At 34.4% G+C, this 16,397-nt stretch overlaps 1 protein-coding gene across 4 annotated transcripts in view; it reads left to right on the top strand.

The window, feature by feature from the left end:
- Positions 1-16,397, top strand: part of Rock1 (Rho associated coiled-coil containing protein kinase 1) — a 148,166-nt gene that overhangs the window by 86,175 nt on the left and 45,594 nt on the right. For all 4 annotated transcript variants that reach the window (XM_047526161.1, XM_047526162.1, XM_047526160.1 and 1 more), the window contains exons 14-16: positions 3,802-3,937; positions 5,860-5,951; positions 6,049-6,295. In XM_047526161.1, the coding sequence (XP_047382117.1) occupies positions 3,802-3,937; positions 5,860-5,951; positions 6,049-6,295 (475 nt within the window). The remainder of the gene's footprint in view (positions 1-3,801; positions 3,938-5,859; positions 5,952-6,048; positions 6,296-16,397) is intronic.

The following is a 16,397-nucleotide window of genomic DNA, read 5'->3' as shown; positions in this document are numbered from 1 at the left end:
CGTGTACCCAGCTTCAAATTTTCATTTAAAAAAAAATATTAAGAGCAGTAAATGAAAAATCCAATATCAAAATTTGTGAAGTGCAACTAACAGTGCTGAAAGGGAATCTTAAATGCTTGCATTAGAATAGAGGAAAAGTCTCAACTCACTAAGCTCCTACTTCAAGAAACTACAAAAAGAAAAAAACCCAAAACAAGTAAAAGGTAGGAAAAGTAAAGATAACTGCTGTGTTAGCTTTCTGCCTCTATGACAAAGTATGTGAGAAAAACATTAAGGAGTATAGATTTATTTTAGCTCACAGTTTCAAAGGTTTCAGTCCATAGTCACTTAGTCCTATTAACTGTCGGCTTGGGGGTGAGGCAGAACATGCTGTTGGGGAACAAATGGTGGGAGCAGAGCTGCTCACCTCTTGGCAACTAGGAAACAGAGGGAGAGAGGAAGGGGGCTGGGGACAAGATAAAGTCCCCAAGGACCCACTCCCTTCAACTAGGTCCCACCTTCCACAGTTTGTACTACTTCCCAGTAGTCCATTCAGCTATGACTCCACTAATGGATTACCCCCATTGATGAGATTAGATCCCCTAGGATCCAATCATTTCCCAAATGCCCCATCTCTGAACATTGCTTCATTGGAGACCAAGCCTTCAACACATGAACTTTTATCAGGCATTCCAGATCCATACTGTAACAAAAGTAGAGATGAGTGAAATTATAAACATAATAAAAACAATGAGAAAATCAGTGACATAAAAAAAATTGTTTGAAAAGATCAACAAAATGGACAAATCTCTAGCAAGACTGACAAAAGAAAAAGAAGACACAAATTACCAGTATTGGTAATGAAACAGGGCATATCGTTGTGGACTATGAATATGAAAAGGTAATAAGGGAATACTGTGAACAATTTTAAACAGAAGTATGAAATTTAGGTAAAATAGGATTAATTCCTTGAAAAGTACAAATGCCACAGCTCATACAATGTGAAATACATAATTTTAATAGCTCTGTATAACTGTTATGTAAAGCAAATTCATAATTTTAAAAAACTCTTTAAAAATCCCCATAACCATGTAATTGCACTAGAGATTTCTGCCAGGGTTTAAGAAAACACCAAATCTGTACTCTCTCAGAAAATATAAGAGAGCACTTCCCAATTAATTTTATGAGGCTAATATTAACATGATACCAAAGACCATACTACAAAGAAAACTATAGACCATTATCCCTCATGAATACAAACACAAAAATTCTTAACAAAATAGAATTCAGCAGTATATATAAAAAGAAACCAACTATGCTTTATTTCAGAGATTCAAGTCTCATTTAATACTTGAAAATCAGTTTAATTCATCATATTAGTTGCTAAAAAAATTAAATGATTATATCAATTGATAAAGATAAATCACTGGACAGAATGCAACACCCACCCTTCATGATAATATTTCTCAGCTCAAGTTGATAAAAAGCGTATACTTAAAATCTATACCCACTTTATAGTTTATGGTGAAAGAGTAATCTTTTCCCCTAAAACCTGCTACAAGGAAAAGATGTCTGCTCTCATCAGTATTAACTAGTATTGGAAGTTATGAACAGGACAAAAAAGACAAGAAAAGAGTGGGGGAGGGCTGGGGATGTAGCTCGGTTGGTAGAGTGCTTGCCTCACAAGCACGAAGCCCTGGGTTCAATCCCCAGCACCGCAAAAAAAAAAAAAGAGTGGGGGAGGAACAGAAAGGAAGATTAAAACTCTAAATGTTTTATACAGGTGACAGGATGTTTTATGTAGACAGATCATAACTATGATGTTCAAAATTGTATGATACTGACTAAAGAATAGACATATTGGTCAGTAGAACAGTAGAGAAAACAAATGCTTCCGTATGATTATAGCCAACTTCTTTTTGGCAAAAGTGCAAAAGCAATTCATTGGTAGTCTTTTAACAAATGATAATGGAACAGTTAAATATCTATAGGCCAAAATATGAACCTACTGTCTTACACCTTATACAAAAATTCACTTGATGATTCATACATTTAAATATAAATATAAAAATATAAAACTTCTAGAAAAAAAAAAAAAGACAAAATCTTTGGAACTAGTATGTTAGAGAATTCTTGGGCATGACACCACAAATTTGATCAATATAAGGAAAGTTCAGTCGATTGGACTTAATCAAAATTAGCATTTTCTCTATAAAAGAGGAAGAAATCACAAGCTGTAGATTGGAGGAAATATATTTACAAGCTATATATCTTACAAAGGACTCATCTCTAGACTATTTAAAGAACTCTCAAAACTTACCAGTAAACAGATAAAACTACCATGAACTACCATTAGAACAAGTAAAATTTAAAATTGTATCAAGACACAAACTAAATGACAGAATATGAAAAAACTGGGTCACTTGTATTTTGCAGATGGGATGTAAAATGGTAGACATTCTGGAAAACCACTTCCTTAAAAAAAAAAAAAAACTAAATGTGCCACCTATGACTCAGCAGTTGTGCTCTTGGGCTTTTATCCCAGAAAAATGAAAAGTTATGTATATTTTCACAAAAACCTGTATATTACTATTGATAGCAATTTTACTTATAGCCAAAAACAGAAACTGTCCTATAATAAGTGAATGATAAACACTGTACCATGGAATACTACTCAGCAGCAAGAAGGAAAGAACTGTTGATACACACAACAATTCAAATGGATTTAAAATTAAAATGATAAAATCTTAAAATTGAAAAGACCTGGGCTGGGGTGGTAGCTCAGTGGTAGAGTACTTGCCTAGCATGTGTGACACGACACACTGGGTTTCATTGTCGGCACCCCATATAAATAAAATAAAGGTCCACTGACAACTAAAAAAAATTTTTAAAAAATTGAAAAGACCTTACAAGTCTGTGTCACTTTTACAAATCTCTGAGAGCATCTCACTTAAAAAGTAGTTTTTGCTTAAAGATCGGAAAACCTGGGAAAAAAACATAACTATAAAATAGGTTTTCCTGATGTGGAGTCCTGAAGGTAAAAACAAAGCATCAAAAATAAGATAATGGCAGGACTGGAGTTGTGGCTCAGTGGTAGAGCACTTGCCTGGCATGTGTGAGGCCCTAGGTTCGATCCTCAGCACCGCATATAAATAGGTAGATAGGTAGGTAGATAGATCGATAGATATCCATTGGCAACTAAAAAAATATTTTTAAAAAATAATGTTAGAAGTGGTAATTCAGAAACAGATAAATTTTAAGTTGTGAAAATTTGAATATTTTTACTTGAACACTACTCCCCCTTGTTTCTTTTTCTAACTACTTCACTGGTTACTTTTTAATGTACATTAGTGGGTAGATACATAGAGAATCTTAGGAAAGATAAGTAAAATATTGTTGCAATAGAGCAACTTGGAGTGGTGAACTCTGTACCATTTGGAACCATTTCAGCTTTGTCTTAACTGTCAAATATATAATTACTGTCTGAGTCTTTAATATGTTAAATTGAATATTGTAAACCAAAATATTTGTAATATAATACAGTGTAGTTGCCATTAATACAGCGACTATTGATCTGAAAAGGTAAGATAGGGTTGTATTTTAAGTTCATGAATTCAGAAATCTGAAAATTTTACATGTCGAGCTCAAATGAGGATTCTTATTCATAAGATAAGCTTCATCCGTTACTACAAAGTTATTAGGAGGCACTATTTGATTTTGAAGCAAAAAAAATCCATGTTCAGGTTTTTGTCTTTTTTTTTTTCAAAGAGCATAAATGACAAAGTCTATTAATTGCAGTGGTAAATTTTGTCATAATTTCAGGGGAATCAAAGAAGAAATCTAGAATCTACAGTGTCTCAAATTGAGAAGGAAAAAATGTTGCTGCAACATAGAATTAATGAGTACCAAAGAAAAGCTGAACAGGAAAATGAAAAGAGGAGAAATGTAGAAAATGAAGGTAAATTATTGCCCTTTTTAAATGCTGAAATTTTGCTGGGCACAATGGCACATGCCCGTAATCCCTTTGTCTTGGTAGGTGGAAGCAGGAGGATCACCAAGTTTAAGACCAACTTCAGCAACTTAGTGAGACCCTTCTCAAAAGAAAAAATACAAAGGGCTGGGGATGTGGCTCAGTGGTAAAGTGCCCCCATGTTCAAGTCCCAGGACTAAAGAAATTTCTAGGCAAGCACTCTGCCACTGAGCTATACCTCTAGTCCCTGTAATTTCTGTCTTAACACTGTCCTCCTGTAGGTCTTTATCATTAGGTTGTTTTAAATTTAATGCCCCTGATAAATTTATGAAGCCACAGTTCTAAAGCTCAATAACCCAGATCTCCAATTAAATTTATGACACATTAAAGTCAATTGTGAATACTATTTAACAAAATAGTGATGTTGTCATTGTTTGCATACTGGAATCTACTGGAAGCTTTAAAATACACTCATGACTAAACTGTAGAAATCCTGATTTAATTGGTATAGACATGTGACCTGGGCATCAGTATTTTCTGTTTGGTTTTGGTTTGTTTTTTTGGCACTAGGCATTGAACCCAGGGCCCCTTTACTACTGAGCTACATCCCCAGCCCTTTTTGTTTTTTATTTTGCAACAGGGACTTCTAGCTGAGGCTGGCCTCAAACTTGTGGTCCTCCTGTCTCAACTATCATGTCTAGAATATCTGTATTTTCTGTAAATTCCACAGGCACTTTTAAGAAGCAGCCATGTTTGAGAATTACTAAGCTAGAATTTCATATTTGAATTCCAGTAAAAATACATTTAAAATGGTTTCCTACACCCTTTGATAGAGTGATTTCACTTCTGCTTTATTTTATACATATGTATGTGCCACCTAATGTATACACAAAACTATTCATTGTAAAATTGCTTAAAATTGAAAAAAGTATAAACAATGTAAGTTTAATTAGTGATTTAATTTTGGTGTATATATATGATCAAATACTATGTAGCTTATAAAAGAATAAAGTATTTTTTATATATTGTTATATAAAAAGATCTCTAAGATGTATCTTGAAAAAGCAAGAGTATAGACGCTTTGTGTTTAAAACAAGTGCTGTTTTACATATGCTTAAATTAAATATGTATATGTATTGATATAGACATGCATGTGAAAACATAAAAAAAGTATATGGTTTTATTTTAGGATTTCAATTTATAGACTGTCCTAGGAAGATACGCAAGAATTCAAAATAGTTGTGTATTCCAGTTAAGGGATACACAAAGTATGTGGAGATGATGTGGAGGGAGGAAGACTTATTCTATACTACCTGCCATTTAGTGCCTTTTGAATTTTGTACCATTTTAAAAATACTTAACTATTCAAACCATTTAAGTAATTGTACTATTCAGAAACAAATAATAAAAAGGGCACACACCTGTAATCCCAGTGACTCAGGAGGCTGAAGCAGGAGGATCTTGAGTTCAAAGCCAGCCTCAGCAAAAGCGAGGTGCTAAGCTATTCAGTGAGACCTTGTCTCTAAATAAAATTCAAAATAGGATTAGGGATGTGGCTCAGTGGTTGAGTGCTCCTGAGTTCAATCCCCAGTACCCACCAACCTAAAAAAAACCAACTTTATAACATTATACTAAGAGATCTTATTAAGGCAGTAAAATAATTTGAAATGATACAATAGTGGAAACATCTGTTTTTGTACTCTGAATTACAAAATGATGATCTACTTTTTGAAGCATTTAAAAATGTAAGTACTTCCAAGATGGAATTTGGTTTTGGGAGTGGGACTGGACCTAGTTTGGCTGACTATATTATGGTCTAAGAATAAATGTCATTTTTTTTTTTTTAAAGGCAATCTATATGTTTCCTCTATTAAAAGTTTATAATTTTTACATATTCTTTCACTGTCTAGTTTCTACATTAAAAGATCAGTTGGAAGACTTAAAAAAAGTAAGTCAGAATTCACAACTTACTAATGAGAAGCTGGTACAATTACAGAAGCAGGTAAGTTTTTCAGATGAGGTTCTTGTTTTAAAATTTTAGTAAATTAAAATAAGTTTGATCATATTTTGGTCAAAATTCTTTTTTCTCTTTTAAATAGCTAGAAGAAGCCAATGACTTGCTTAGGACAGAGTCGGACACAGCTGTAAGATTAAGAAAGAGTCATACAGAGATGAGCATATCAATTAGCCAGCTAGAGTCCCTCAACAGAGAATTGCAGGAGAGAAACAGAATTTTAGAGAATTCAAAGTCACAAACAGACAAGGATTACTACCAACTACAAGCTGTATTGGAAGCTGAACGAAGAGACAGAGGTCATGATTCTGAGATGATTGGAGACCTTCAAGGTAATATTTTTTCTTATTGTGGTAAAATAAATCTAACATAAAATTAATCATTTTAGCCATTTTTAGGTGTACAGTTCAATGATTTTAAATACATTTCAATTGTTGTGCAACTAATGTCACTGTCTCCAGAACTTTTTTCATCACCTCAAGACTACAACTCTACTTATTAAACAATAACTTTTCCCCTCCCCCATGGCCCTGTATAACCACCATTCTACTTTCTGTGTCTATGAATTTGATTACTCTAGTTTCCTCAAATAAGTTGAATTATACAACATTTGTTCTTAATTTTGTTTTAAAAACACATAACAAACTGTACCATGTTTAAAAATGAGACTTTTTTTTTTCTAATCATCTTCCCTCATGTAGAAAATGGCAAAGCCAGAAATGGTTAGAGAAATTCTTCCTCTTTCAGGGTAATGCCTACATTTTTATTGCATGGTAATCCCCACACTTGAATAGGCACTCTGTGAGGCAGTTTCTGTGGATGTTTTCCAGTTCACAGCCAAGTTAACTGAAAGGGTTTTTTTATTTTTCCAGACTGCATTTTGATTCATTGTACACAAATGGGGTACAATTTTTTACTTCTGTTGTTGTACACAATGTAGATTCATACCATTTGTGTAATCATACATGTACATGGGGGAATGATGTCTGTCTTAGCCCTCTTATCTTTCCTTTCCCTGCTCCCCTCCCCCCCTCATTTCCTTCTACACATTCCAAAAGTTCTTCCATTCTTCTCCCCCCCCCCCCAATTATGTATCATTGTTCACTTATCAGAGAAAACATTCAACCTTTGGTTTTTGGGGATTGACGTATTTAACTTAGCTTGATATTCTCCAACTCTATCCCTTTACCAGCAAATGCCATAATTTTATCCTTCTTTATGGCTGAGTAATATTCCATTGTGTATATTCATCAATGGAAGGGCATCTAGGTTGGTTCCACAATCTAGCTGTTGTGAATTCAGTGGCTATGAACATTGACATAGCTGCATCACTGTAGTATGCTGATTTTAAGTCCTTTGGGTATAAACCAAAGAGTGAGATAGCTGGGTTAGATGGTGGGTCCATTCCAGGTTTTCTGAGGAATTCCATTCTGCTTTCCAGAGTGACTGCACCAATTTGCAACCCCACCAGCAATGTATGAGTGTACCTTTTCCCCCACATCCACGCTAGCACTTATTACTGCTTGTGTTCTTGATAATAGCCATTCTAATTGGAGTTAGATGAAATCTTAGGGTGGTTTTAATTTGCATTTCTCTTAATTACTAGAGATGATGATGATGAGCACTTTTTTCATATATTTGTTGATTGCCTGTGTAGCTTCTTCTGTGAAGTATCTGCCCAGTTCCTTAGCCCATTTATTGATTGGGTTCTTTGTATTTTTGGTGTAAAGTTTTTTAAGTTCTTTATAAATTTTGGAGATTAGTGCTGTATCTGAAGTGTGTGTGGAAAAGGTTTTCTCCCATTCTGTTGGCTCTCTTTTCATATCGATTGCTGCCTTTGCTGAGAAAAAGCTTTTTAGTTTGAATTTCTCCCATTTATTGATTCTTGCTGTTATTTCTTGTGCTCTGGGAATTAAGGAAGTCTGGTCCTAAGCCAACATGATGAAGATTTGGGCCTACTTTTTCTTCTGTTTGGTGCAGGTCTCTGATCTAAACTGAAAACTTAACTGAAAAAGTTTACTAATTTATAAAGCCCTTACTCAAAGTGAGACTGATCTATAAAGAGAGGATTATTACTATCGAATCCTGGGAATTGCTCATGCATTATGGATAGAAATAGAAACTCATTTGCAGAAATAGAATCTCATTATTAAAAAAGAGTTATGTACTTGGAAAGGTTAGGACTAGAGATAGTAGTATTTGTGAATTAAAAGGCAGAAGATTGAATATAAAAGAATATCTAAAGAAAGAGAGGGAGGTATGAAAAATGGTGGAATGAGACACAGACATCATTACCCTTATGTACATGTATGACTGCATGAATGGTATGAATCTACATCGTGTACAACCATAGAAACAAAATGCTGTACCCCATTTGTGTACAATGAATCAAAATGCAGTCTGTAAAAAATTAAAAGATAAATAAAAATAATAATAATTTAAAAAATCCCCAAAAGATGCTCTATCTTACCGATATTGCTGTTATCCTAAGAGAATCAACGGTGGAATGTCTGAATAAGTACCATAAAACAGGTCCAACTTCTCCTATAATAAAGCCCTGTGCCTGAGCTGAAAAAGTTGTGCAGACATTCTCAATAATCTTTGCAGCCATGTGATTCACAACACGTTCTTCCTGGAGAGAGCAAACAAGGAGAAATTCAGAGACTATTATTTAGTATTAGAACATGTCATTTCTTCATACAAATCTCTACCCAATAATTTCAACTTTTAAAAACAAAGGTAAAACCAAAAACTGTTAGCACTGATAAATTCAGTAAAGTTATAGGACATAAAAATAAAAAAAAGAGTATCTAAAGAAATAGTTTTATAGTGGTAAATAACATCTTTGATTTCAAGGATGCCTGGCTCTACCTACTTCTCAAATATTTTTTTCAATTTTTTATTGCCATTAATGGCAACACCCACACTACCTAATCAAAATAGATATACTTGGAAGTTGCCAGACCTCTCGGGGAAAAAATTGGCTGGTGGGGGGAGTCTGTTTTAACCTTAGTCACAGAAGGGAACATAGTTTGGGTCTCATGGGGTTTGATGATTAGCTATAATTCTGTGGAGAGAGGTCAGGGTCAGTTTTTGTAACTATGGAAATGAAAATTAGGATTTCTCATTGGTTCATAGCTGAGGATTGTTGTGCAATCTTACTTCCCAGGCACCAGGCTTAAAATAGATCCAAATATAACCAAGAAAGTAGCCTCTTTGTATGTATTAGGAAAGCCTTGTACTTAACTTCCTTAAGTCAGGTTTTTCTAGGCCCTTCTAAACAGTTTAACAGCAGTGTGATAGTTGTATCTCCTTTCTCTATCTGTAAACCAAGATGATTAATTAGATGACCTCTAGAAATCCTTCCGGTTCTAATATTATGTTAAACTTTTTATCTTCTATTTATGGCCAAGCTTTTTTTCCCCCCGCATTTTTTTATTGGTGCATTATAGTTGTACATAATGATGGTATTTGTTGTTACATATTCATACATGACACAATATAGCAATATCATTTGGCCAATAACACTCCCCAGCATTTCACCTCTCCCTCCCCACCTTCTGCCCCTTGTCCCATTTCCTCTACTGATTTCCCTTTGATTTTCATGAAATCCACCCCCCGCCTTTCTTTTCCTTTTTCTAACTTCCATATGTGAGAGAAAACATACAACCCTTGACCTTATGAGTTTGACTTATTTCCCTTAACATAAATAGTCTCTAGTTCCATCCATTTTCCTGCAAATGTCATAATTTCACTTTTATTATGACTGAATAAAACTCCACTGTGGCACACACCTGTAATCCCAGCAACTCAGGAGGCTAAGGCAGGAGGATCACAAGTTCAAATCCAGCCTCAGCAGTTTATTGAGGCCCTGAGCAGCTTGGTGAGACCCTGTCTTAAATTAAAAAAGAGTCTGGGGATGCTGCTCAGTGTTTTAGTGCCCCTGGATTTAGTCCCAGGTTAAAAGACAACAACAAAAAAAATAAAACTCCATTGTATACATAAAGCACATTTTTTATTTTTTTAATCTCTTTATCTGTTGATGGACACCTAGACTGGTTCCATGGTTTGTTTCTTGTGGTTGTGTTGCTATAAACATGGGTATGCACGTATTATTGTAGTATGATGACTTTAATTCTTTAGGATAAATACCAAGGAGCAGTACTGCTCAGTCTTATGGTGGTTCCATGCCTAGTTTTTTGCAGACCCTCCAAACTGTTTCCACAGTAATTGTACTAATTTGCAATCCTACCAACGATGTAAAAGTACTTTTTCTCTACATCCTCTCCAGAGGTATATGACCAAGCAGAAGAGCTTGCTTCCAAGGGAGAGGCCATTATCCAAGTGCTCATCAGTAGTGTTTTTTAATTGAATCTATTTTTTTTAAATATTGCTGAAAGTTAAGAAAAGTTCATTGCATGATATATTATTAACCAATTTATCATTTTTAATGCTTCTGTTAATGCAGTGTAGTTAAAAGAATTATAATTTTTACTTTAATCTTTTACAGTCCTTAAGAACTTTTAGATCCCTTAAGTATAAATTTCTTTTAGTTCGGGGTGCTGGGCTTCTGGCAGACTCATCGTTGTTATTCCTTATTGAATATCCTTCATGTACACGAGTGGTCAGTAGCTTCTTTGTATGTGTGAGAGACTTCCTTAACATGATTGGATTATAAATATTTTAGGGGCACGCATGATCTTTGTTGTATATTCATCTTTTTATAACTCTTTAAAAATGAAAGCAAGAAACCTGGCATGGTGGTATACACCTGTAGTCCCAGCTACTTGGGAGGTTGAGGCAGGATCACTTCAGCCTAGGAGTTCAGGACCAGCTTGGGCAACATAGTGAAACTCTGTTTCAAAAGAAGAGTAGAAAAGACCTATCTCTATAGAAACAGGCTGTAGACCTAATGTTTGCCAGCAACTGGACTAGTGTTTCAATAAGGCTGCCACTACAGGAAAGTACGCTTCCAAAAGTTCAGGATATAGATGCTTAATGAAAAGGAATGGGAAAAGATGAAAATATCATGGAGGAATGAAAATTTTAAGTGAAATGATAAACTTTTCATATGGTAAGTTTGTTATTGATTCTTCCAATTGAAACGCAGAAGACACGTTTTAAAGATACATCATTTTTAAAAGACTTTTTTTCTAAAAACAGTATCATTTGGTTAGTTTTTATTTAACTTTTTATTTTGGAAAATTTCTGATACATACCAAAATAGAATACCAAAATGACCCCCTGTGTATTCATCATCCACTTCAATCATCTGGTAGCAGGTCTTGTTTCATTTTATTCCTCTGCCTCCCCTCCCCAGTCCTCTCATATTGAATTCTTTTTGAAGCAAATCTCAAGCATCAGTATTGTTTAATTTGGTACATATTTCAGCATCTCTTAAAAATATGAATTTAAAAAATATAACCATAAGATCATTACGAAAGCTGAAAAAGAAGTTGACTTTTGTTTAAAATATCTACTCAGTGCTCAAATTCCTCCAATATTCTTATAATTTGTTCTTGTTACTGCACTTATTTTGCTTGAATTAGGATCCATTTAAAATCTGTACATTGTATTTTATTAATATGTTCCTCAAGTTTTCCCTTTTTTGTTCATTGTATTTTGTTGTCGCTGTTATTTGTGGTTGAACAAATCAGGGTTTTGGCCTTATCTCCCATTCTAGCTTTTGCTGATTTTATCACTGGTATCATTTAATATGTTGCTCTGCCCCTGTAGTACTTTAAATTGGGAGTTACATTTAGATACTTGCTGTGTTTGGCAGGAATACTTAACTAATTGTGTTGAGACACTGAGAGGTACATAAAGACCCTTTCTGATGTCGGCAGACACTAATGATTATTAACTAAATTTTGTTTCTTTAAGCATTTGCAAAATTGTGATCCTCTATTTTTATCCTTCTTGATTTATGAGAAACTCCTCATTAGGTAACCTTTGAAGGTCACCTTATGAAAGAAAATCAGATTAAATACTTATTCTTTCTTTCTCTTATTGAAGTTTTAGAATAGAAATAGCATATCTCAGTTTTAGAATTTCAGTACTCCTCTGTCTAATTCCAAAACATTTTTACTACCCCCAAAGAAAATCCTGTACCCATTAAGCTGTCTCTCCCTGTTTTCCCTTCCATTTAGCCCCTGGCAACCCCCAACCTCCTGTTTCTGAATTTTACTTGTTCTGTATATTTCTTATAAATAGCATCATAAAATAGGTGTCCTTTTATGTTGACTTCTTTCTTATAGCGTAAAGATTTTAAAGTTCATTCTAGAATTCATCAATACTCCGTTAATGACTGAGAAGTATTCTGTTGAATCTATTAGATGACATTTTACATAGCCCTCCAACTGATTTTTTTTAAACCTTTCTGCTATTATGAATAGCATTGCCATGAACATTTGTGCAAGTATTTGTTGGGGTATCTTATTTTTAGCTATTTTGAGAATATATTTAGAAGTAGAGTTGCTGGGTGATACGGTAATTATTATGTTCAACCTTTAAGAAACTTCTAGACTGTTATCTGCGATGTCTGCACCATTTTACCTTCCCATTAACAATGTGTCAGGATTCTGAATTCTCTGCAGCCAGATAATGCAACGGCCAACTCTTGATAATTTCCTTTTTTCAGTTATAGCCACCCTGTGGATAAGAAGTAGTGTCTCATTGTAGTTTTGACTTTCATTTCCATAATGACTCATGATGTTGAGCATTTGAAATTGTCCAGTTTCTTAGCACCATTTGTTGAAGAGACTATCCTTTCCTTTTTAAATGCTCTTGATGTCCTTGTTAAAAATTAACCCTCCAGGATTATTGTTCTTCAATCTTATTTTAACTGTTCTTTGCAGTTCCCTGTGAATTCAAGGGTTGGCTATTCTACTTCTGTAGTAGTGTATTGGAATTTTGAAGATTGAATTTGTAGATTGCTTTGGGTACTATTCCATCTTAACAAAATTGTCTTCCATTCCATGAACATGGATATGGTTTATTTAGCAGTGTTTTGTTATTTTGTCCACTTTCTTATCAAGTTGTCGTTTTCTTACTGATTTGTGTGAGTTTTTCATACTAATTCTCAGTCCTTCATCAAATATATGTATCAGAATTGTCTTTTCCCATTCTGTAGTTTGCTTTTTCACTTTTTAATGGTGCTTTGGACAAATAGGAGTTCTTCATTTCTCATATTTAATATAGTCTAATTCATTTGGTTTTTTTTTTCTTTTTTTAGTAAGTGCTGGGTTTAATGTGACCTGTTAGAAGATGACAGGTTACGAAAACATTATCCCTTATTACCTTTTAGGTTTATTGTTTTAATCCACCATGACGTTTTAGAGCTTATTACACCCTTGATGTTTTCTGTTTTTTAAGGATCTTTGCTTTCATGTACTACACAGACAAGCTGTTGTTTATTCCTAGTATATCCATTTACATGGAATAAATGAGATAAATAAACTATTTTATTTATTTAATATGTCTTTTATATGGTTGTTTGGAATTGAAAATGAATTCAGCCCATAAATTTTTATTACCTTGTCTTTTATTTATTTATATATATATATTTTTTAAGTTGTTGATGGATGTTTACTTTATTTATTTATATTCAATGCTGAGAATTGAACCCAGTGCCTCACACAGGGTAGGTAAACACTCTACTACTGAGCTATAACCCCAACCCCTTTCCTTGTCTTCTTAGGAATTCGTTTATAATAAGTTTCTTCTACATGAAATATTCAAAGTTTAATATGAATTTACTATCTTTGTACAGGTACTTAAAGCCTATTATTATTACAGATACAGGAGGAAGCCTTTTTTCCATAGGATTTCAACATCTAAACATTTAGACAAAGTTGCTCTTTCCATACAAACTTTCACATGCTTTGTACTTTTTAAAATTTTTTTCAGTTATTCATAGACCTTTATTTTATTTATTTATTTATTTATTTACTTATTAATTTATTTCTATGTGGTGCTGAGAATCAAACCCAGTGCCTCACACATGCTAGGCAAGTGCTCTACCACTGAGCCACAACCCCAGCCCTACTTTGTACTTTTGAAAGAAACTGGTTGGTGTTTGTTTCTTTTATATTAATATACTCCAATACAAACATAATATTTTCATGTGTGTGTTTCTGTAAATAAAATTATTTCATTGTTCTCTAGATTCTAGAACTGATCTAGCAAACAAGTATTTTCAAGCCAAAGATATAATGTTCATTTGTTTTTTTTGTTTTTTTTTTTATTTATTTTTTTATTGTAAACAAATGGGATACATGTTGTTTCTCTGTTTGTACATGGCGTAAAGGCATACCATTTGTGTGATCATAAATTTACATAGGGTAATGTTGTTTGATTCATTCTGTTATTTTTTCCCTTCCCCCCCACCCCTCCCACCCCTCTTTTCCCTCTATACAGTCCTTCCTTCCTCCATTCTTGCCCCCCTCCCTAACCCTAACTCTAACCCTAACACTAACCCCTCCCACCCCCCATTGTGTGTCATCATCCACTTATTAGCGATATCATTCTTCCTTTGGTTTTTTGAGATTGGCTTATCTCACTTAGCATGATATTGTCCAATTTCATCCATTTGCCTGCAAATGCCATAATTTTATCATTCTTTATGGCTGAGTAATATTCCATTGTATATATATACCACAGTTTCTTTATCCATTCATCAATTGAAGGACATCTAGGTTGGTTCCACAGTCTGGCTATTGTGAACTGAGCAGCTATGAACATTGATGTGGCTGTATCTCTGTAATATGCTGCTTTTAAGTCCTTTGGGTATAGGCCAAGGAGTGGGATAGCTGGGTCAAATGGTGGTTCCATTCCAAGTTTTCTAAGGAGTCTCCACACTGCTTTCCAGAGTGGCTGCACTAATTTGCAGCCCCACCAGCAATGTATGAGTGTACCTTTCTCCCCACATCCTCGCCAACACCTGTTGTTGCTTGTATTCTTGATAATCGCCATTCTAATTGGGGTGAGATGGAATCTTAGGGTGGTTTTGATTTGCATTTCCCTTATTACTAGGGATGTTGAACATTTTTCCATGTTTGTTGATTGCTTGTAGATCTTCTTCTGTGAAGTGTCTATGTATTTCCTTAGCCCATCTGTCGATTGGATTATTTGCATTCTTGGTGTAGAGTTTTTTGAGTTCTTTATAGATTCTGGAGATTAGTGCTCTATCTGAAGTATGATTGGCAAAGATTTTCTCCCACTCTGTAGGCTTTTTCTTCACATTGCTGATAGTTTCCTTTGCTGAGAGAAAGCTTTTTAGTTTGAATCTATCCCAGTTATTAATTCTTGCTTTTATTTCTTGTGCTATGGGAGTCCTGTTGAGGAAGTCTAGTCCTAAGCCGACATGTTGAAGCTCTGGACCTACTTTTTCTTCTATAAGATGCAAGGTCTCTGGTCTGATTCCAAGGTCCTTAATCCATTTTGAGTTTAGTTTCGTGCATGGTGAGAGATATGGGTTTAGTTTCATTCTGTTGCATATGGATTTCCAATTTTCCCAGCACCATTTGTTGAAGAGGCTATCTTTTCTCCACTGCATATTTTTGTCCCCTTTGTCTAGTATGAGAAAATTGTATTTATTTGGGTTTGTGTTCGTGTCCTCTATTCTGTACCATTGATCCACCTTTCTATTTTGGTACCAATACCATGCCGTTTTTGTTACTATTGCTTTGTAGTAGAGTTGAAGATCTGGTATTGCAATACCCCCTGCTTCACTCTTTCTGCCAAGGATTGCTTTAGCTATTCTGGGTTTTTTATTCTTCCAGATGAATTTCATAAGCTCTTGCTCTATTTCTGTAAGGTACATCATTGGGATTTTAATTCGAATTGCATTGAATCTGTATAGCACTTTTGGTAGTATGGCCATTTTGACAATATTAATCTTCCTATCCAAGAACATGGGAGATCTTTCCATCTTCTAAGGTTTTCTTTAGTTTCTTTCTTTAGTGTTCTGTAGTTCTCATTGTAGAGGTCTTTCACCTCTTTTGTGAGATTGATTCCCAAGTATTTTATTTTTTTCGATGCTATTGTGAATGGGGTAGTTTTCCTAATTTCTCTTTCTGAAGATTCATCACTTATGTATAAAAATGCATTAGATTTATGTGCATTGATCTTATATCCCGCTACTTTACTGAATTCACTTATGAGATCTAACAGTTCTCTGGTGGAATTTCCTGGTTCCTCTAAGTATACAATCATATCATCAGCAAATAGGGATAGTTTGAGTTCTTCTTTTCCTATTCTTATCCCTTTAATTTCTTTGGTCTGTCTAATTGCTCTTGCTAGAGTTTCAAGGACGATATTGAATAGAAGTGGTGAAAGAGGGCATCCCTGCCTTGTTCCAGTTTTTAGGGGGAATGCTTTCAGTTTTTCACCATTTAGAATGATATTTGCCATGGGCTTAGCATAGATGGCCTT

The sequence above is a fragment of the Sciurus carolinensis genome, chromosome 15 (genome assembly GCF_902686445.1).
Source record: "Sciurus carolinensis chromosome 15, mSciCar1.2, whole genome shotgun sequence".
Classification (NCBI taxonomy): Eukaryota; Metazoa; Chordata; class Mammalia; order Rodentia; family Sciuridae; genus Sciurus; species Sciurus carolinensis.
Note: the sequence above shows the minus strand (reverse complement) of the source record. Positions and strands in the feature narration are given on the sequence as shown.